Source organism: Poecilia reticulata, linkage group LG4 (genome assembly GCF_000633615.1).
Source record: "Poecilia reticulata strain Guanapo linkage group LG4, Guppy_female_1.0+MT, whole genome shotgun sequence".
NCBI lineage: Eukaryota > Metazoa > Chordata > Actinopteri > Cyprinodontiformes > Poeciliidae > Poecilia > Poecilia reticulata.
In genome coordinates this window covers 23,441,660-23,465,117 of record NC_024334.1, presented here as the reverse complement: position 1 = coordinate 23,465,117, position 23,458 = coordinate 23,441,660, and the positions used below count along the sequence as shown (strand labels likewise).

The 23,458-nt window shown below is 39.4% G+C and overlaps 1 protein-coding gene and 1 long non-coding RNA gene across 3 annotated transcripts; one reads left to right on the top strand and one right to left on the bottom strand.

The window, feature by feature from the left end:
• Positions 1-271: 271 nt before the first annotated feature.
• Positions 272-6,470, top strand: LOC103463646 (uncharacterized). The gene is made up of 4 exons (XR_533533.2): positions 272-739; positions 1,638-1,836; positions 2,299-2,411; positions 6,386-6,470. It is a non-coding gene; the product is annotated as an uncharacterized LOC103463646 (long non-coding RNA).
• Positions 6,471-18,890: 12,420 nt separating this feature from the next.
• Positions 18,891-20,915, bottom strand: foxq2 (forkhead box Q2). 2 transcript variants are annotated; one of them, XM_008407130.2, is made up of 3 exons: positions 20,235-20,915; positions 19,731-19,822; positions 18,891-19,509 (listed from the first exon to the last, which is right to left on the bottom strand). In XM_008407130.2, exons 1-3 carry the CDS (start codon positions 20,716-20,718, stop codon positions 19,129-19,131), a joined length of 957 nt encoding a protein of 318 aa, XP_008405352.1. In that variant the 5' UTR covers positions 20,719-20,915; the 3' UTR covers positions 18,891-19,128. The 2 variants fall into 2 exon arrangements, with proteins under 2 accessions (XP_008405352.1, XP_008405351.1); XM_008407129.2 differs by lacking the exon at positions 19,731-19,822 and having other exon boundaries at positions 20,230-20,915.
• Positions 20,916-23,458: the final 2,543 nt, after the last annotated feature.

The window sequence follows — 23,458 nt, the reverse complement described above, 5'->3', positions numbered from 1 at the left end:
AAACATAGAAGGCAGTTCTCCTCATTAACATCACGATACAGCAGAAAAACAGCAAATGTAAAAACAGCAAGCAGAAATACAGCGAGCAGAAAAGGGAGAAGCAAAAAAAAGACAAAGCAAAATATAAATTTTTCTTGACAAAAACGCATGTTTAGGGAAAATAAAAAAGAAAATATATACATTACTTGACGCAAACTCATGTGTAAGGACGGTCCTCCACAGAACTGCAGGATTTGGCTTTGACAAAGATATGATGAGGGTGTGACAAAATGTAGTTTATTCCACTTGGCGTCGCTCTTGTTCTACGTTTTATAGAAGTCTTTAGCCAGCTAGCAACGTATGGAGAACGTCTCGACGCGTGACGTCATTACCGCTTCCACTTGTCACAAGAGTGCGGCGGATGACGAGCAGCCCGGTAGCAGTCGCCTTTCTCTGCGTTTGATCGTGACATTTGTTAATGGTAGAAAGTACCGGAATGGCGACTGCAAAAAAAAGGCAATTGGTACCGGACTGTTCCATCATCCCCCGCACTATTGTTACAAGCGTAGTGTGCATGAAGTCAGTGTAGCTTTGGCTAGCCTAGCACCGAATGTCAGCCATGACGAGGAACGGCGGGCGGGACTTCAGAGGTCCGCTCACCCTGCGGGCCGCACTAATATACTTTCACATCAAGGTGGGAGCCACGAGACATCGTCCTGCGGGCCGCGAGAACGAGACCTCTGGTCTAGAGCTTTCTTCTGTAAGTGTAAGTTAAATCACTGCAGTCTTTTCCTGATTGTACAGTCACACACTTTGACAACAGGAGTCTGCCATTACTCCTGTGATGACATTTTAAGGTTTTTGGAGACTTCTTTTAACAACTTAAAGTGTAATTTTATAAACTTAAACTTTGAACAGCCAGACCTGGGCGTGTTGGCAGGGATTTTCAATATCCTTAAAATTGTGAAAACTTTTTTTTCTCCACACATAGATGATTTCCGATATGTTTCAAACTTCGTTCAGTCTTCAAAAGATGCTACAGCCTTCTTCCTGGAGGCTTCAGACAGCTCTTTAGGTTTTACCATGTCAGTCACTCTTGTTTCGTCCATCAGAACAACACCAAACTAAATGTTTGAGGTTTAAACAGGGCAAATCTCTGTCAAAAATCTGAGTGATGACTTTCTCTACATCTGAACTCAATCTGTGTGTGTGATTTTAGCCATAGCACAAGTGAGTAAGTGTTGTGTTCTTCTAATTTGTTCCTCACTAGTAGCTACATTTTTTTATTAACAAAAAATCTCTAAGGTCTTTTGCTCAGATTTTATTGTTTAATTATATTACTGGAATTTTTCAGTAATATCAAAATTCATACTGTCTATATAGTCACATATGTTAGAGAAACACCCAAGATTTTATAGGGTGTGTAAATTTTTTACATGTTGGTAAAACAAACTCAATTATGAAGAAAAATAGAACAAGAACAACATGCCTGTGGTAAAAAGCTGTGAACTGAAGCCTCTCGGCTTTCAGCCACTGAAAACGCTGCACAGCCTCTCTACCGATTTACTTTTTTTCTTTAGCATAAAAAATTTATCCTCAGTAAACTTCAGTGTATAATCAAGCTAACCATAATTTTTTTGTTTTTTTTTTTATTTCAGGTTTTTATATTCCGTGAGTTTTACTCTCCGCTTTAATGCAGCAGTTTGCCTCTTTTGCCAAGCAGAGGCAGACCCAGGGTGGAGCAGGCCCTAGTGAGGTCAAAGTGCAGAGTATAAACCGCCGCTCCAGAAGGGTTCAGGAGTAAGGGAGAAGTCACTCTTCAGTTGTTCCCCAAACCGGGTTTCACTGCAAAATCTGGTAAACTTCTGTATTAATGCAGCTCCTACTTCATGCACACATTTGTTTCTGTGTCCGTTGACTCTGTTGTCGTCAGTCATAAGTGGGTTCATCAGCTGAGTGGAGTTAGTTAAAAGGCTTGCATTCACACATCATGCACTGTCATAGCAACAGGGCAGACATCCTGGCCCTGGAATGAGCTGTGTTTATTCTGCACACACAACTTTTCATATTGATGGACTTCCCTTATTGTGATCAGACAGCCACAGCCCGGGGAGGAACCCTGTGCGTGCCGTCACCCCCTTTTCGATTTGATTTGATTTGTTGCTCATAGAGCAAAGTGACGGGAGACACTCTTATCTTGGCTGAGCAGAAACAAGCCGTACCAAATAAGACACATTGGGCTATCTGTGCTGGCACACACAATAGGGATTAATTGATCTTCTAATACCACAGATAAATCAATCCCTTCCTTCCCCCCAGTGAGCTCTCCGGCCAATTGGACTCCCCGCCTTTTGATCCACGCGCCACATTCAGCCAATGGCAGGAGCTCGGAGCTTGACTGACAGCGATACCGGAGAGAGCCCGAAAAGAAGGTAAGGGAGAAGAAGTCCATCAGAAAGCCATTGGCAACGGGAGTGAAAGTGTGGGTAAGCAATCCGCAGAGAGCACGAACACGCACAGAGGTGGAGTGAAGCTGCAGAAAGCAGGTAGAGCGTCGCTGTGATTGCTGAGTGATTTAGAGAGGAAGCGCTTGTTCTCAGGTGTGCCAAACCGACTAAAGCGTCACTTAACTGGAAACAAAAGCAAATATTAAACTGAGAGGTTTTTTCTCTTGATGTTAGCGATCACATATCCTCATAAAACAAAAAAATCCTCTCTGTAGCTGTTCTCCTGGAGGCTACTTCAAGCTCTATCACTGGCCGAGACATCAGCCATTTTCTCCCATCTTATCTCCACCTTCGTTTGATCCATCTCCATTAGACCCCCCCTCTCTACCCCCACCTCCCTTACACAGCCCAGCACCACCGTCGTTCTCAGCCCTCTCGCTTCTTTTTGTTTCTCTCCCACCCTATCTTTGTCTTACCAGAACCTTGGCATTTCTGTCATTCCCACAAACACCGTTTTCCTCATGCAGCTCATATAATAACGGGCTAAAAATATGCCTTCTGTGTGTGTGTGTGTTTTTTTTTCCCTTTCCAGTATTGATTTTGCCCATAGCATTGTCTATGGAGAGCAAGAGAGGAGAGAGACAGAAGGCGGGGGAGAGAAATGAAGTAGAAACAACTGGGAAAAGAATTGCTTTCTACGTATGTGGTAATGCTCTCACCTTTCCTATTTTACTTTAAGTGGGAAGCTATACCCTACTTTACCTTAGTGCAGTACCTTTCAATTAAAAGGTAACTGCGGTCAGTGTGTTCCTCTCTAGCACATCTTTACCTCTCAGCATCTCGGAGCAGCAAGACGTTTACACACTGTAGGCATTTAATAATAACCTGCTGAAATTAGAGAAACCCTACCACTGCAAATATGCTCCAGATCAGCTTTTCAGGGAAAATGGTTGGCTCTTTTGGCACTGGTGTGTAATGGGAATGGAGAGAGTTGATCAATAGGCTATTGATCGTAGCCGGCCAGAGTCTGGGGAATTGAGAATGAGAATAGAGGAGAGTCAGGGTAGGGGGTTGGCTCCAGGTTGAATTTTTAAAAACGCTCTATTTCAGCGATGACAAATAGTCTATTTGAAAAAAGAGAGACAAAGGCGGAGGGAGGGAGGGATCGTCATGAAGACTTAGAGAACGGGTCTCTGCTTGCGGTTTCTCTCCAAGCGGAGAACTGAGATCTCCCCATTTCCTAGAAGTTACAGTATTTTGGGCGAGAGATGCTGAACTACAAAAGACAAAGGGAGCGGGGACTTCTCAGGCTACAGCAGCAGCTTGTACTCTGGCTGGAAGAAAAGAGGAGGAGGGAGGGAGGGACGAGGTTGTTAAAAAATCCTTATGGTCTCTTGCAGGGAAAAAAAAAAGGTTTAAGACGAGGCTGAAGAGGAATAGAATAATTCATTTTGTGGACAGCAAATTTAGTTTGCATAAATCTATATTTTGGGAGCAGGATTGTCTTATGTTTACACCAAGTGAATGTTCATGATTAAACCTTCCAAGCTGAGCTATTCCCACAGAATAAAAAGTTCATGCTCTTTTGTGTAATCACAGAGTCAACAGCATGTAAGACGGCATTTGGATTATGCCAGTGTTGAAGCAAAATACATAAAGCGCAAACCATGCAATCTCGATGCCTTTCCCCACACCTTCTAACGGACATAAAGACTTTTGTGCATCCTTTTTCATTTTTGGAGGTTGATTGTGTACTAAACTTGATAAAGGGCCGAACATTAAAACAGCACAATAATAAATGTTGCCTCTTCGAACTATATTGGTTGCACAGAAATGAAGGAAGTTGAAAGACAGTAGTAATCACAGAGATTGGGTAAGCTTTAAAAGTCTCGCATCAAACCAAAAGTTATTCCTTGATTCCTGCAGAACTTTAGTGGCCCTGCAAAACAATTTATATTTCTCCTATTGATACCTATGGAAATTAATAATTATACAGAACTGTGAAGTAGAAGGAAAAAAAAGTCTAAATTTTTATACCAAAAAAATCTGAGTTTTTCATGTAACTGTATTATTTCTTTAGTTTGTTTTTTACTAAAACTCAATATAACCAGTTGTTTTAGAAGCAATCTGACTTGAGTATCAACCCCACCTGTGCTATTTTAATTTTTGTATATATGCTCTGTGAAGGCTGCAGAGGTTTGTTAGAGGACAGATAACACCATGAAGGCCAGGGAACATAGCAGACAGGTCAGGGAAGTAGAGTTGGGGTGTAAAACAACACTGCATATCAAACGTGCATGTAGGAAACACAGCAAACACGCGAAAGAGCTCTGCTATGATGAAACCAAGCCCTGAGTTTTTTGGTCTTCAGGAGTAACATGCTTGGCAGAAAAATACCACATTCTAAACACCAGGTCCACAGTGAAACAGGGTGATGGCACCATCATGCCGTGGGAATGCTTTTATTCCACCAGGTCATCAGATCTGATAGAAAGACAAATGACGCAAAACTTAGTCCAATCATGGAAGTAAGTTGTTTTGAGAGTAGAAAGCTGGGGTGGAGGTTCCCCCTCTGGCAGGAGACTAACACAAAGATGCCGAGAGCTACAAGGGCATGATGAACTACATGAAAACACATTAATGTCTTTTAATGGCACAGATAAAGTCGATAATCTAATTGGGAATCTGTGACAGAACTTAATTATTAGTGTTTGCACATGCTCTCCATCCAGGCATGATGGAGAAACCTGAGTTGCAAGACGTGCAAAGCTAGTCTCACTAAATAAAAAAATCTGATTCAGAAAAAATTTAAGGCACATATAACTATGCTTTTTTTTTACAACTGCACTTTGTGTCAATCTATAATATGAACTCCTAGAAAAGACATTTGTGTTTATAATTTCAATTGCTATGAACTGTCTTGAGAGGCACTGTATAAGTCTGTGTGACATACATGTACAGAGGTCGGTTAACATGCATCAATTTTAAATGCTGCTCAACTCTGCAGGCTAAACTCCAAGCAGTTAGAGCACCAGTCTGTAAACACCCCAGAGAGGAACCTATATCTCCGTAAAAATTCAGTTGTAAATAATGTATTGAATGCAAACTTCAGGTCCACAGGGAGATATGGATAGGCTCATTACTCTTTTAGTTCTCTGGCCTTTTACGTAGTCCACCCAGCTCTCAACAATCGACTCCAGATGCACCCTCTATCTGTTTTGATTTAAAGCTGCTTTTACCTGCGGATATTGTTATGGATATAGGTATTGTTTTTTTGTTTTTTTTTGTATTTCCTACACATCGCCATGAGGTTTGAAGGCTGTTAAACTTGTGCACCCACCCACATGTCTTGGGCCCGGCGCGCATGCACGTGGGAGTGCGTGCTCCGTCTGTGTGCCGGTAGTGGAGGTGAATATGTGTCTGCCTGCATCTGTGTGTCCTGTCCGGGGTGCATTGATCTCGAAGCAGGATGTCAAACATTTTAGCGCCGATCCCGTCCTTGTTATTGCCTCACACAGCCGGGTTGTTAATGCATTAAAAATCGTTTGTCCCCAGCTTTCCAAACTCATCTCACCCTACTGCCCTGAGCAACACAAGAATACCCCTCAGTTGTCGCATATGCAACGCTGCCGCCCCCCTCCCTCCCTCCCTCCACCGGTTGTTTCTATCCACATCCCTCCATCTTCTGTCTCAATCAATCTTTACGACACCCGGTTGCATCTCGCTAATGTTTCCGGACTTGACCGTATCCCCGTTCAAAAATTCTTAATTAAGCCCGTTCTGTATGTTTACTGTTGAGCAAATTGCAATCTGACAGGGATAATAAAACATTGGCGAGAGAAGGGGGCAAGAGGAGCATGTGGTACGACCCTTACCTCTTTCACCTGTCCCTATCTCCAGCCCTGCTTATCTCCCTCCATCCCCACCTCCTCATATCTCCTCTATTTTCTACTTCACAGGTTTTCAGGAGGAAAGGGAGGGGACGGCAGAGAGATACAGTCTTTTGGCACCAGCTGCTGAGAGTCTTCTCTCCACCGCTGTCAGAGTGGCTGTTTATTTTAAAATGCTCCCGTGGTGCCACGTTGATACGTCTTGGCAACCCCGCTCAACCTACCCGCTTCTCAACTCTGATAATTAAGATTCATGAACCTGCCTCCATGTCAACTCTTACAGATGTGAGTCATATATCTGCGTTCACATCAGCATCTTTCTTCATTTAGATATCGACTCATATAGTGCTCTCACATTCTGCGATCTATAGCCGCGCGCAGTGTGTATTATATCTCTATTTCTGCACGGTTTTGTCTGGTCACTTGAGAGCAGCCGTTTGCTCTACGCTTCAGAGTGATGGGGACGAGGGGAGCATCGACGAGGATTGCGTTAGCCGCATGGCTTAACACCAACTGCTAAAGAGCTCCAAAAACTATGACGGAGGCTTTAATTACTTTAACTATACCAGCAGAGGCGCACTGATTTTTACAAACGGAAAAAAGCTATTCAAACCAATCTGGTTATTTTGAATCAAGAATGTGACTTGACTGTGATTAACCGCATTGTTAAATCAATTTCACCAGTCAAATTCAAGTCTTAAAATAATAATGATATTAATTAACAAGATCACTTAAATAGACCATGCCTGACAACATGAAGTAGGCTAAATGCAATCAAAAAGCAACAAACATCACTGACATCTACCAGTCTAGACAGATATTTCTAAGTCTTAGGAGCTCCAGTGAATTACAGAGTGAGCTTTTGTCCACAAAAAGAGAAATCATCCACTATTCCCTATTCATCCACAATTAAGCTACTTGGACACTTTCGGCTAGAAAGATAAAAATTAAAGCTCTCTTCCTGTTCTGCTCATTCAGATGCTTTTTTGGTTCCTCACTACACAGTTTCTCACTCATTATGTTGTAATTTACAGCATCATTTTGAACATCTTAACTTTTTAGACTTGACAACAAAGGTTTTAAATGTATATTTAAAGCATTTTCATAATGAAAATAAAAATAAATTTCTGATTTAGGGAGAGGAGGAGAGAAACCACCAAACCTTATTTAGTGGTGAATATAGTGAGACTGGCCAATATGGGCAACAGTGATTAACAGGTATTGACTACATTATTACAAAGGCAAAATAAAAGTGCTTTGCTTGATTTTAATCTCTTTCTGTTATTTTTGTTTAGCATAAATGCCTATTTGTATTTCTAACAGGATAAATATTACACTTTATCCCTTTCTAAATTGAAATGTGGAAGTAGCCTACAACAATTTGTTTGCATGCCAAAATTTAATGTTTAAAGATTAAAAGACAAAGGTTCAAATGTTAAAATAATATACTGATGCAGTTATAGACCTGGCATGCATTTATTTAAAAAAAATCCATACATTAAAGACTTGAAGCTTGACTATGAGTTAACTCTTAGATTTCAAACCTGACTTGGAGTTGAGACTTGACTTGGAAAAAATTACCCAGTCAGAAAATGGCTTACAAGATAAAAGACATACAACTAAACTCATCTATATATGCAGCCAGAGAAACAATTAAACAGTTTTCAACAACTGGAAACGACAATAACCAATTTTTATCTCGTTTTTACAGCCAAGATCAACAAAATCTCCTAAGCTTGTTGTTAAAGAACCAAAACCTGCCATCCCATTGTGTCTCCATAGCGACGATTTGTTTTAGGGGTTTTGCTCACATCTTACCAGGGGTCCCAGTTATTACACAGGGTGCTGTTTATATAAGCTACGTTTATGCTAACTAACATAATCAGGTTTGGGAGGCCTATGTGTTGCAATTCAAGTGATCAGTAAAGACATTGATCATTGTTACAAGGAGATACCAAAACGAGTCTAACACCTTTTTGCATCTGTAGTGAAAACAGTTCAGATGATGAGATCCTCTGTTTGTCTTCCAGCACCGCCAACAAATGACACCATCTGAAGAAATATAGAAGAAAAATAGTAAAACAATTGTAATGTATGAACCAATTGCAAAGCTTTATATTTCCAGATTGTCAGCTTGAAACGGTCAAGACTGTTTGCAGTAAAGTAGTAAGTATGCTTCTCATAAAAGAACATGACAAGAAACATCTGCACATTCTCCAATAAATATTCAATATATTGTTTTCTTGTTTTTATTTAAAATATGTTGAATTCACTGCACACTAGTTTACATTTTACATAATATTTCTGAAAATTGGGTTGAAATAATGAACTCATTGTTTTTATCAGAACATTATGTAACTGCATTGCAATCCACTGTAGGTCTCACATGCAGTCTCAGACATAAAACGGTTCAAATAAACCTGGAAGAGCTCTCGCTCAGCTACAAAACCACAGACTGAAGGTTTTTAAAAGGGCATTGCGTGGAGCACAACAACACGTTGTGGAAACTGGGTCAGTTGTATCCAAAGCACAACATCAGGCAGACCAAACGCGACCACACGCTCAGAAGATCAATACATCAAGCTTTGTTTACTGAGAGACAGAGATGCAGCTTCATCACAGACATAGAAATTCCCTGGAAAAAAAAAAGAATGCAATCAGCGAATGCATGGCTGAGGGAAGGCTGTGTATCGGCTAGGTCAGAGGAACATAGCATCTCTGAGACACTCACAAGGAGAAGTAACAATGTAAAAAATGTGAGACCACAGACATGTTGACAACAGAGGATTTTCAGAAAAGGAGGAAAAAATCCTGACGGTGATTGGAGTTTGTATCAAAGCCCTGGTCTGAAATATTTTTTTGTCTTTGTAATCAGACTAAATATGCAATCTGCTTACTGTGACAACAAAAATAAACTTAAACACAAATAGAAGCTAAATAAGAACTGCTCGAAGTTCAAAACACAGGAATGCCTGAGTTAACAACTTATTTTAATATGCATACTCTGGTAACTCGACATATGTGAACAAAGAAGGTAGGAATGAATAAATTATGATTCTGAAAGAATGTTTCTGACACATTTTGAACAATAATGCCTTTCGTTTGATACACCAATATAAAGCAAAACATGGGTTTGCAGTAGAAGATACTTTTTGATGGGTTTTCTTGAATAAAATCTACAAAGTGTGGAGTGCATTAATATTCAAATTCTCTTATTTAAATTAAGTCCAGTATAATTAAATAAAAAATTTAAAAAGATTGGGCATGTGTGTAATTTATTATGTGAATATATTTGGATGTTCAGGAAAAGCTTCAGAGGTTTATGTAACTAAACATTAGTGAAAAAAATATATACTGGAAAGCCAGTCAGAACATTTTAACAAGAACAGCAACCAAGAGGCCCACTGCAACTCTGGAGGAGCTGCAGAGATCCACAGCTCTGGAGGAAGAATTTACTCACTCATCAACCATTGGATGCATTCCACAAACTGGGAAAAAAATTTTTACCAGGGATTAGAAAGCAGGTCAGAGTTAATGGAAAGATGAATGGAGCTAAACGCAGGGAAGAAAACCAGAAAACTTGGTGTAAACAACTTGAGACTGAGATAGCCTCACTTTCCAACAGAAAAGCAATTATTACCAGAGGAGACTGATCTACAAACTCGGTCTTGGATCAAAGCAAATACATGTAAAAGAATAGACGGACCAAGTCCAACTGAGAAACTGTGGTAAGACGTGAAAATTGATGTTAACAAATCCGTATATCAAATTTGAATGAGCTTGAGACGTTTTGAAAAACAGAAAAAGACAAACTCCCAAAGACCTTACAACTGTAATCGGGATATGAGTGGTGCTGGAAACAAATGCGTCACATTCTTCTGAATTTCAAAAACCATGTAACATTGTAATTTTGCTTAAGAATTACACACTTGTCTTGGTCTACCATAAAAAATCTCATTAAAATTACTATGTTTTTAAGATGGAAGCATGTCAAAAAAAATTTAAGGGATGTGGATATGTATGTAACTATTCTGTGAATAGTAAAGTGAATTGGTTGTATTTGTCACTTTATTTTGAATTGATTTTCCAGGTAAATTTCTAAGTAATACTCCCATAAACTTTTCTTTACACTTATAATAAAAACAACTGAAAAGTCCAGTTTTTCTTTACTTAATGTACTGCAGGCACATCTCCGCTTGGTTCATGGGTAAATACTTTTAAAAAAGCTCCAATGGAGCACCTGACTGACAGGTGCAAAGCCCTGTGGGATGGCGCTGTTGTGTCTTACACTTGGCTGAACATATACAGCACATCAGAGGTGCAACAAATCCATCGCTGACTGCCAGAACCTTTCAGAGGGCTCCTGTGCCTGTGAACAACACATCTTCAGGTTTTTCCACACCTCAAACCTGATGCGTCTGACACACCGACACGCACGAATGAAATGTAGCCTCGCAAACCAGCGTGTGTGACTTGTGGCAAAGAGAGTGGCAAAGTGTGTCTCTGAAATTAGTCCAGGTGTGTGTGTATGGTTCGGTGTGGGGCGATTGTGTCTCTATAGCGTCTTCAGAGCGGTTAATCAGAGTAGGGGTTGAGGAGAGTGCCACAGTGAAGAGTCCTTGAGCCCTCTCTCCTGTGTTGACACCTCTTAACCTCAGTCTATCATCTCTCACATTCACACACTCCACTTCTATTGACACTCGCTTCTCTGCAGCTCTCCAAAGACCCGAGGAGAATCCACTACAGTGATTGCCTGTGCAAAGGGAGAGTCTGGGAGCTTGCAGAGACCAGGGGGATTATATAATGCGCAGACATACAGAACAATAAGCGATCGGATTTAGGAGTTGTTTGGCTCCTATAATCGGCATTTCTCAGTGGACAAGCAAGAAAATCTTTCAGAGAGCATGATAGCTTCAACCTGCTTGTATTAGTTTCTAAATGGATTTCTCCTGTGTTTTCCGTCTCAGCAGGACGCTCGTGGAATCTGTGTCCACTACTGTCACTGGCCAATGTAAATGGGGTCAGGAGCTGGAGGTCAACTGTGAAGAGGTCAAAGGTGGCCAAGCAGTGGGTCTTGTTAAAATACCTTTTAGCTTCCTTCAGGGATATTATGTAATGGCTCTGGGAATAGGTGGGGCTGCATGTTGGCTTTATAGTGGTGGAAGTTGGGTGATATATGCCTTCTGCTTTAAGCCGGACACATATCCACCGCCCTTTAAAAAAAAAAAATTCAATACAGCAGAAGCGCTGACAGGTCAGCAAGAGATCAAGCCTAAAAAACCGCGTTTATGTATTTTTTGTTTTGAATAGTCAATCTTTTAAGAAGAACCCCTAAGACCTATCTAACATTTAGCAGAGATAAACTGATCAGGGTTTTAATGACTAATCTGGAACATGCAGATATTTTTTTATCACCAATTTATTTTAGTTTTGTAATTAAGCACTTATCAGCAACAGAGATTAACCGGAAGAGAAAAATATGCTGCAGTTTTCTTGAAGGAAGTGTAGGATCTAAAGGAAAATGAGTGTCATAAAGAACCAGAGGCAGTGCAGAGATCTTAATAATGACGACGCAGGCAGGAACAGGACAGGAAATGGCGCTGGTATGAGAGTGGCAGAAAAATCCAGCATGGAATAGTGAAAAACCAGGATCTTAAAAACAGACAGGGGTGGAAACTTAGAAAAGAACCAGCTGAGTTAATCACAAGACTCAAAAGGATCAACAAGCTAAAAGAAAAGCTTGAAACTAACATAAGAAAACAAACTGAAATGATTATATGAAGGAACAATAACATCAGACTAAATAACCAAACAAAGAAATGAACTGATGTGGAAAAACCTTAATGACTATCATAAACAACTGAATATGGCGATATTATTTCTAACAGTAATAAACCCAGACGTAATTAGATATGAAGACAAAAGAAAACCAAAACACAAACATCCGTGGATCATGAAAATGAAGGGATTAGATTAACCCCTTTTATGCATCAAAACCATACAGCAAGTATTGATCACTCAAAAAAATGTCATTTTAAAAATATTCCTATTGGTGCTTATGACTTACAATTCTCACCTCGTGTTTGCAACAACTCAATGAATACACACACACAAAGACAAATTAAGACCAAAAATTAAGTCATCAAAGAAAATAAGTACTGAACACATGAATAAAAGAAGCTGGGCAAAGGCACAGATTCTTATTCCTAGTTTCCTTCCTCTTTAGTGCTAGTTACTTCATTTCAGAATTTTATTGTTTTGATTTGTTTGTATATGTGGATTACTTGACATGTTACTGATAACTGGTGCTAAACTTTGTGTCAATATTTCTCAGTATGTTTGCAAAGTTGACCTGATTTTAACTAAACTTAAAAAAAGGAACTGCATTAAGAGTTCTGTTTGTTGGTACGTTTACAGACCAAAAAAAATGGAAGTTCTCAGTTTAGATGCACTTAAAGAACAGGAGAAAAAGACAAAGAATTAAGAGGCATTGGGGGCATCACTACTAATTTACATTTTTACTTTGTGCCACAAATTAAAAACTTTTAAGGTTTTTCAGAGTTTTTTTCTACAAGGGTTATGTCAAAAGCTCACACCTAAGAGGTCGGCAAAAAACTAGGTTGTGCTGATCAATATATTCGAGACGTTTGAATTTCAATACAACGGGAACGCCTTTCTTCAATCTTAATTTTTAATAAGGTGATAATAAGTGTATTAATTTTCATAACTCCTGTTCAATATCATCAGAATATGAGCGATGGTGGCCCATTTTTGCAGGCCGAATATGCATCTCTCTCCTCTGTGTTTCCATTGATCAGTCCTTAGCTGTTTCTCGACCTCCCTCTCTCGCTTTGTCCTCCAGTCTCTGCCTCCTTCCTCACCCTCGCAACCTTGCAGTGTAAAATTCATCCTTATTCTCTGCTTTAGCAGCCTAACTGCGCGCACTACCTTTTATCAGTCCAGAACTGTTAAATTAATAAATTGATATTGACGAGCTATCAGCCGCGGGGATAAATTATTTGGGAGCGGGAGGCTTGGGTCACATGACTTTTAGTACCTACGATTCTGTAATTATTCCCCTCGAGAAGATCAGTAGAGTGGTGCAACGCCGCAGAAATAAACCCGCACAGACGCTCACACATACACATGCATGCACACCGTCATATAAAGACCTGTAAATATCCTTACATCTGGGGGTTGGTGGGTTGCAAGGGCCATGGGAATACTGAAGATCATTACTGTTATCATAACCACCATGATACAGGGTGCTACACTGCTGCTAATTGGATTTTAGCATAACGGTTTACACAAAACTGAGGTGAGAAACCAAAAGCTCACACACAATGTGCGGCTGGATGCAAATTGTACAATATTGAGCCTTATGTTGCCGTGAGCACAAAGCAGCCTACCTGCAGATGTGCAGAGTAAACCAGCAGGATGAAACTCCTGCAGCTGATAGTCCTGCTTTCTGTAACATATGCAAACTAGATTTTGCAAATACAGGAGGCGAGCCCGGCAGAGAGGAGAGCGGCAGCAAGTGCATCAGAGGGCCAATCACGGAAGTGCTCTTGCTGCCCTCTGGCCATCGCTGACCTCTTGACCCTGGCCGTGGCCTAAATGTCAGAGGTTACCAATCAGGGTCACTGGGGATCACCAAAGGACCCTGGCCATGGATGCATCGCCATGGCAACGCTGAGCCGGCCATAAAAGGTGAGATGGGGGGTTGTTATGCATTCTGTATGCTAAAATCATGCGAAAACACACACACGTATGCATGTGAAGTTCAGCATGTTTGTTTGTTTTTTTCTGGTCAACAGAGAGTCAAGCTGCCCTCAAACAGCTTCATGAAAGCCAGCAGAGAGCTGGGAGGGTTCCAGCAAAGCCTGGCACGAACACTGAGAAAACTAACTTGTTCACTTTTCACCCTGACAGTCCCTGAGCTGGGAGCGGGCAGTTTGAGTTTGATAAAACTCAAAGGTTTTAGTAACAGTAATTGTTCTAGTGCTACTCCGTCCCACTTTTTTAAACATATGTGTTTTGTGACTTTCGATCAAGCAAAATGTGATTGTTCGCGTTGTCCTAATCATGAACTAATGAATGAAGAACTTTAATCAGGCAGGCGGCAAAGGGGCGCATGTTAACTCTGGAGGACCAGCAGAGATCCACGGCTCAGGTGGGAGAATCAGATAGGTTTACGGGGTTTACGGTCACCATGTGACAAAATATAAAGAGTCACAGAGTGAAAACACAGTGTTACATGTTCGACAAACTGGTTGTTTTTTTTATCCCTTTTGAGCAGATCTTCCCAACACGGACTGATTTCATGTGTAAATGTTTTTAAGGTGGAAATTGTAAGAAAAAAAATAGCCTAAGGGGGTTATAGATTCCTGAACCAGTGTTATCTGATATTCACATGTCTGATTTATGGATCCATTTCAAGTTAACATCCAATGTGAGTGCGGATCTCATTGGAATAAAGATCTATTTGTGATTTTTTTTCTTCTTTTTTTATGAATGAAGACCGGGCTAAATATATACATTGACAGGAAATATATAAAATAAGATAAGTGCGACATTAATTATTCGCGGCTATACACTGCCATTAGCTGTTAGTGAACGGAAATTGTGATCGAGGGGTCCAGTAAATAAATACTACTGCTATTAAAACGTTGCAATCAGTTGCATTACTAGCTGAAAAGCCGCTGCCAAGAAACATTCGCTTGCACCTTGCGTCATCTAGTGGTCGGTCGCACCTCTTCCTCCTCCTCCTCTTCCTCCTCCGCCTCCTGCTCCTCGGGTGTTACAGCTCGGCTCTTCGGCGCTGCGGAAGACGGGGGATGAAGAAGGGAGAAAAAGAAAAAAAAAACCCAGCTAGTCTGCTTTTGTCTCCGGGGAGCTGCGGGTCGATGCCTCGTCCCACCATATGTCTGATCGCAGCTGCCAATCAACAGGTCAACGCGACCCCGGGGAGGCACGCACTGGTGGGGAGGAAAAGGAGGGGGTGAGATCAAACAGTGGACCTCAGGGATGACAGATGCAGATGAAAAAAAGAAAAGGCAATAAAACATTGCTTCAAAGATGGCAACGGTGCACTGGGAGGCAAATTATTGTTAACAGTAATCTGCAGAACAGCGCCTCGCATTCTGATCGATTCACTATTATGGAGCCTTTGAAGCCGAGGTAACGCCGGGCTTTTGTTCATAGTGGGACACAAGCAGAAAATGGGCTCTGGTTTGGGTTCAGCCGCAGCGCTTCTTTAAGCCCTTAAATGCTGCTTACTTCTATGCAATCATGTTTTTCTAATAGTGCAGCAATTTGGGCTCCGCCAGGCTTCGGGGGCTTTTCAGAGTTATTCAGCTGCAGGAACAAACTTCTGAGGCTAATCATGAAGTGAATGGAGATCTGCAAATACGTGGAACAGCAAACGCTGTTCCACGTATTCATGATTGTTATTAATATGTTAATGGATTGGTTTGTTTTTAAAATTAGCTAGCATCCGAACAAAAGTATTTTTGTTCTAAATTATAGCATAATGTCACATTCTTATACATTTTACCTAAACCATTCCATGAGGCTCTAGCTGCTGTTTAAGTGTTTCTCGTCTCTAATGAGGTTTTCCTTTATTTTCCATCATCACTGACCAGCTTCCCTGCCCCTACTGAAGACAGCCATCCCACAGCATGAGGCTGCCATCACCATGTTTCACCAAGTGGGTGTCATGTGCAGGTGCAATGTTACTTTACATAGTGTTATCATGTAGGTCAAAAGGTTTGACTTTGGTCTGACACTGGGTGACAAAAATAACTTCATACAAATATGTGGTGTGTAATTTTTGTGTCCCTATACCTAACAGCACCTCTAAAGTTTTTTTGTTTTGCCACTCTTCTATATTAGCTGGTTTTGTTCATGCACAGCTACTAGTTCTGTGAATTGATATTCCCGCCTGAGCTGTAGATTTCTGCCGCTCCTCCCTGCAGTCTAAAGATATGCATTTTTGGTTAATTATCCACTCTGAATTATTAGATTTGAGTGTGTTTGCTTTGTTCTGTCCTGTACATGTTCAACGCCTTATGGAGATGCTGTATAACAGGAGCTTTGGACAGTATTAGCCACTAAAGCCAATTAAATTTTCATCAGACTTGTCAGTGTGTAAATATATCGATCAGTAAAAAATGATTAAATTAGCGAGTCCTAGTTTAACTTGGGTAAATTCTAAACAATAAGATTAGAATTTAGATATTAAAGTTAGTAAATGTTTTTTTTTTTTTTTTATCTGTTACATTTGAATAATTTCTCTCCAAAAGGGTTGATTCATTTACAAACAACTGAAATATATGCAAGCTGTTATTGGTTAGGTTTCAACAAATAGTTTTATCTGTAGGTCAGTCTGCAAGGATTAAGCGAGTAAATTCATGGATGAATATTATGTCCTTCCTTTGAAATATTTAAACGCCTTGAATTTCTAATTATAAGCACACACCTGATTTTAAGCTGAAAATCACCTTTACTGAAGTGAAGCTAACCTTTCAAGCAGCTCCCCTCGATCTATCACCACGTATAGATTTATCCTGAATGATCTGTTGTATGTTGGTCAAATCGCTGAGTTACACATGAGTTAAAGGGAATCAGCTTTGGAATGCTGCTGTAAACAGAGTGTATTAAAACACGGCCTTAATGTTTCCTCGCCGTCTCAGCAGGGCTGATCTTCTTAGCTCACTCTCTGCTAATCAGCAAAAAAAAAAAAAAAATCTTTGGGCTTTAATCTACGGCCCCCAGCACGCCACCACCCATCTCATTAGATTAACAAAATAACATGCACATATGCATGCACACACAGAGACACACAGCTCTCAATCTGACCTCAATCGGATTCGGAGTAATAATGTGGTTAATTATAATTTAGTGTGACTATCAACTTTGCAACACTTTTTGCAGGAGAAAACTGTTTAAAAATTGTACAAATATCTTATACAATGCTTCACTTAGCAGTGTATTTCTTATGCAGAAAACAGTAGTGTGTGGGGGGGGGAGGGGGGGGGGGCGTGTGTGTGTAAGTGTGTGTGTGCATAGCAAACATATGCAACGAAATTAAAGCCGCAAAGCTGGTGAATTGAAGAGGATTTCATGCAGAGACTTGTTCATGGGAATTAAGCAAATTAGTTGTTCTCCAATTAGCTGCTGACATTGAATAGGAAGATTTGGAGAACAAAAATTAATTAGATGGATTTGTCATTTTCTAATGAACATCGCCAGAAACTAAGTGTGGTGAGTAACACCTGCTCTCCCAGCTCCTGATCCATCTGACATATTGTTTGTCTGTTCAGAATCTAATTTTATGTCAAATACTGCTGTATTCAAATATTCAATATTTTGCAAATAGGAAGCCCACATGAGCGGAGAACAAACAAACTTTAGAAAAGTCAATGTATGATCTAATCCTCCTAGGCTGAAGAACTGTGGATCTAAATGCCAACCTTTGCAAGTCAGAAAGGAATTTCACTATTGATGTGAGCAGAGCAGGTAAAAATTAACTTGATACTTATTTTCATGGCAGTATTGTTGGCATAATCTCAGAAAGAAAGCTGCAATCTGGATTTTTTTAAAGACAGAGGTCAATCATAAGTACTGCTCAGTTTGGTGAATATTTGCTTTCATTGTGTAATCTTCTTTAAAGTCAAAATTTTTGTCTAGTTACTTATTCTGGTAATTTAAAGCAGTTTTTTTATTTCCATTTTATCACTAGGTCAAAAAAAGGCATCCCTGTAATACTCAAGATAAGCCAAATTATCCAGATTAATTTTCATCTACGTTTTAACATTTTTAACATTTTACAGAATAATTTCTCATTTCAAGTAAAAATTTGTCATATGCCACCTTCTATTTCTTATTTTTTTATAATCTAGGAAAGTTATTTCCCCGTTTTTTATATAGTATGTATGAACTACATAGTTCATATGTACATTATAAAATGTACATACCATAATGACATCTTCTTTGTTGTTTCTATTTTTGTTTCCAATTAAACTAAAGAATTAGATACAATATATGCTGTTCTTGGATTTTTCTCCAGTAACTCATTGCTTCTTCCCTCTTCCTGCTTCCTTCCCTTTTCTCTGCTTCCTACATCCAAGACCACCCATTGTCCCCCAACCCTCCTTATTTTAGAGCTGCGGCTGCGGATTACACAGTGTGATAAGCTTCCTAGTTCTTGAAACTATTTGGGATTGCTGGGATTATCTGGCCTCATTTCCTTGGGAGTCGTCTTTGGAAAGCCCGATTTTAGTCTCTTAGGGCTCAGGATTTTGCATCCCGACAGCTTTGACTAATTAGCATGTAGCAACGGGTGGGGTCCTATTAGGAGGCTCACTTTTAGTATACTTTTAACAAAATCTGCACACACACACACACACACACACACACACACACACAAACACTCAGTCTGGTCCATATGTCTTTTGGGGAACTATGTTCATGATGTTCATCATTGGGTTGTTTATGCTAGCTTGTCCTATAACATAAAAAAGCTGGATTCTAAATAAAGCTATAAATAAAAACACACACAATGAGAAATTTTACATAATTTAATGAAATTATAGCACAACTTTCTAATACTAGAATACAAGGGAGTGAAATGCAGAAAATATTTAAACTTCTTCATTTAACTACTCATATTTTTAAAATTAGGGCTATAATGTAAACTGGAATCATCTAACGACATGAACAACATGAAATAAAATTCTAGAGTTTTCCCTTTTACCACATAGTAAGAACATGACATCCAAAACTGCAAATACAGAAGGAGTCAAACCCTCTCAGGGTAAAGAGGGATTGAGACCCAGGTGGAGACCCACTTGTGGGTGCATGCTGGACCATGGCCAGTAGAGCCTGGGAGTCAAACAGGACAGAGGAAGTGTCGGGATCTGAGGGCAGCACCAGCAGGTCGTTCTGTGAGGAAGGGTAAGAGTGGCGGCAGGGTGGTAGGGGGAAGTTAGGGAGGAAAGACGAATCTGAGCTGCCACCCTGCGCACCCTTCTCCGTGCCCTCCGGCATTGGTAGTCGCCTTTTGAAAAATCTTGGTAGTTTGCAGGGTGAATCGCCCAGAAGTGGCCTTTGCCATTGTCGCTTCGACCTGCTTTGATGAAGCAATCATTGAGGGACAAGTTGTGGCGCACGCTGTTTCTCCAGTTTTTATCCTGTTGGAATATGTAGAGTGGAAAAAAAAAATGTGATCAGAACAAAATTTGCTTGAAAGCAAGCAAGAGTAAAACGATGGCTGATGGCTGTTCGCAACTGGAAAATAACTAACGAGGCCGTTAAGTACCAGTGATCCACTTTAGTCCTGCTGCTGGCAAGCAGGCGCCATTGTGTGTCGAGAGCCTGTATGATCGCAGTAACACACAACACCCCAAGTTACCTTTTTAGCACGTCGACTAGCGATCAACTTTAATCCATTGGCCTGCATCCAATCTGCTGTCGCACCTGGTGAAGGCAGTGACAGTTTGCGACCTAGCAACAGGATTACTTTATTTGCGAATTTGCCAACAAGAAGCTCATCTACTGTCCCTGTGAGCACCTAATTGCTTAACCACACAGACAGATTACCTGAGCCAACTAGGTCGCTTTGCTTAAGAAAATGGTTCTTAGACCATGTTTCTGTGACTGAACTGAACACAAGCAGTAATTTGTAAAAACATTCATTCCTGTTTTTTTATTTTTTTTTATTTGGGACTCACTTGAAATGCATTTGTCTCAACATATCAAAGAGAGACATTTTCAGAGTGCTCAGTTTACTTCAAGTTAACACCCAAGTTTGACTTCTTGAATTCACAACTACACTACCTTATTGGAGTTTTCATAAACACACAGTTTTTTCTTTAACATTTAAGCATAAAAACAGATTAACATGAATGTACCTTACTCTTGAAGTAAGGATAGTGGTCCATGATCCACTGGTAGATGTCACACAACAGCAGTTTCTTTTCCTCAGACGCCAGAATTGCCTTTGAGATGAGCGCAATGTACGACTGGTTTGGTTTGTCTGAAGATTTGTCAGAACTACAGCTTGTGGTGGTCATTTCCTCCTCTCCCTCCTCGTGTTTTTCTTTGTTCCACTCCTCTTCGGTTTTACTTTTTCCTGTGTCTAGGTCCGGATCCTGTGGGAGCGTCCCCTGTACATTGCGATGAATCTCCACCTCTTTTAGTTCAGGATTCTGGTCATTTAGCATATTGTTCTCCGTCTGCTCCGTCGCGCTACTTGCCGTCACTTCTCCTTTCGAACCTTTGACTCCGCTATTGAACAGAAGGTAGTCAATAGTGAAGCTCAGTCCAAGCCTGTCGCTGCTTCCGTTGTGGCTGTTCCTGCTCTCCATCGTCAGTTCCAAGTTGGGTTCTTCTACACTCATCGTAAATGTTTTAATGGTTTCACGCTAAACGTACAGTAGATTTTTAAGTCATGAATGAAAAGGGAATCTTTTAAAAGATCTTCTCAGAGTTGTTATTTGAGATTCAAAGCCACTTTTAAAATAGAGCCCCTCATAAAGCGATTGCCTCTGTGCCAACGGATTCTTTCGCCAAAGTCTTACGGTTGACAAGATCACGGATAAAGATGAGCCTTTCAACTGTTGTGAACCTCGATGCGTTAATACCTGACACAATCGCCACCCGTGGAAATGACGTCAGCAGCTTTGTTAGCCAAAGAAAACTATTAACTTTTGGGTTTCACACAATAAACTGCAGCTACAAACTTCTCTCCAGCTTCAAATTTTCCGAGTCAAAAAGGAGTTCTCCCATTTGTGAAGTGAAGTTGTGTCTCTGTTTATATAACTGTGATTTTATCCCTCACAGAAAGGAGCAAAGAAGGCACAAGGGAGGTCCAGGTAGGGGGTCTCAAATGAGGCGGATTATTATTATTAATCTAAGCAAATCTTTGTAATTACAAGAGATTAAACTCTCAAGATTTAGCCGGACATGGAGTGATAAAAAAAATGGCTATAAAAAGCTTTTAGCTTGTTTTTAACGAGATGTTGTCCAAAAAATTGCTTCAACAACCACAGGGCAACAGTTAATAGGCAAAGCTCAGTGCTTTTGAGTTTAGGCATTTCATTTTACTAGAGAGAGCACATAGTGTTGTATTGCAACATACCAGAGTGGTACAAGATGATGGACTATTTTCTGTTATTGATGTGAACTATGTTCTAATTTTAAGCAGAAAGCATTTTCATAAGCAGAACACTTTTGTTTATATTATTTTTTTAATTTGAACATAATTATGATGACTAATACTGTTAAATATAATTAAAACTACAGTTCTCTGGAAAATAAATTATTATATCTATTTTTATATAATACTTTGTGGTCATAAAATCTTAGCAACTTTTTATAAGCTTTAAGAAAAGCACTTTTTCATTACTGTCTTCCAATAATGCATCAACTTTTTCAACTCCAATTAACCTTTAAAATAATGCTTTCTTTATTGCTATCCATTGTTATCAAAGAAATTAATGCATAAAGAATTCCAGGTTGACTGTATAGAGATAAATACTTTGTATTTGTAAATACAAAGATGCAATCCATGTGCATCCTTACATGGATTGCTTTTCCCAGTGACTAAAGGGGAAAAAGGGCGTACTTGTTTGTTTAAACCTGTGGTTAGAAAACTGCTTTTCCTGAACTTGTTGCAGTTCTATTTGACTTATTTTATTAATATTATCCTTGAAATCTATTCTTAGGGCCAAATATTTGTTATAATGTTGAGTTGTGAATTACAGTTCTCAGGTAAAAGCTTATTTCAGACTATTTAAACTCCGAGAAAAGTGGAGATCATGCATTTGTTTTGCAAATTAATTAACATTTGTTGTTATTCATATTTGATATTCTAATTTTATTGATTCTAAAGTAGACAGATTTATTTAAACATATCTTTGCATAAACAGATAGTATTGATCAAATTAAGTGAAGATGTCTGCTTTGTTCTATGTCTCCAACAAACACAATAATTCAAATCAGACTCACTTTAAATCATGCACCATGTTGCCCTCTTCTGTTTATATAATGGAACAAGATGTACATTATGGATCACTAATTTAAATGTTTTTGTACTATCGCAAGCCAGATAAATTTGTTTTGATGTGAATGTTCCACCAATCGGAGAAATACAGATGTGGTGAGATGTTAGCACACATCTCACCACATTATTGACATTAATTGACTAATTAATGTCAATAATTAGTGGCTTTTAAATGTTTACGTGGAACTACTCTTTTTGCAGGGTTGAATTATCTTGTTTTATTTTGTTGTTATTTTAAGTCATAAGTACGCATACAGGCTCAAATAAATATACCCCAATATTGCTCATATTCAATTACACATATATACTGTTATTGCTGCCAATAGTATGCTTCGGGCATAAATCTGGCTGTATACTCTTCCTGAGAGAATTAGAATGGGTCATTATAATTGGTTGGTTTTCTTGCATAAAACTTTTTTTGACCCTGTGATATTGATCTGTCATGTATTAGAGAAAATTGAAAGCCTGCATCTCAGTTGAATCATTGACAGATCGAAGTTAATGTGAAATTAATGGCTATGGTATTTTGAATTAGTTGCAATTCAAAATTCAGCACTGCAACAATTTATAAGGCCATTTACAGGACGGTCTGCTGAGGTTCACATTAAATTATGACAAATTCAGTATAAATTATTACATCTGGTTTACTTCACTCCAGCAAAGGTTAGAAAGTTGCAGTCAAATGAGAAAAAAAACTCCTTTTAGATTCTCAGTTTTCTGAAAGTTTTGCTTTTCTAAACCTCTGATAAGAACTGCAGCTGTCTAATGCTGCCACATGTAAGCACAGAAGTAGGAAGTACTGCAAGTCAATATGTAATGTTGACTCGGCTTTGTTACATATGCAGCTGACAATTTGGCATTACTCATTGAATAAGTACTGTTTGACAAAAAATTACATTTTATTTAGTCAAGTTTTTACATTATAAAAATTAAATAATTTATTACGTTGATTTAACTTAAGATTTTATGTTTTATTAAGTTGATTTAGCTTAAGATTAATTACATTGATTCAATTTAAGATTTTATGTTTTTATAATGGTAGTTAAAAAGTCACAAACTCATTTTAAAATGTTTTA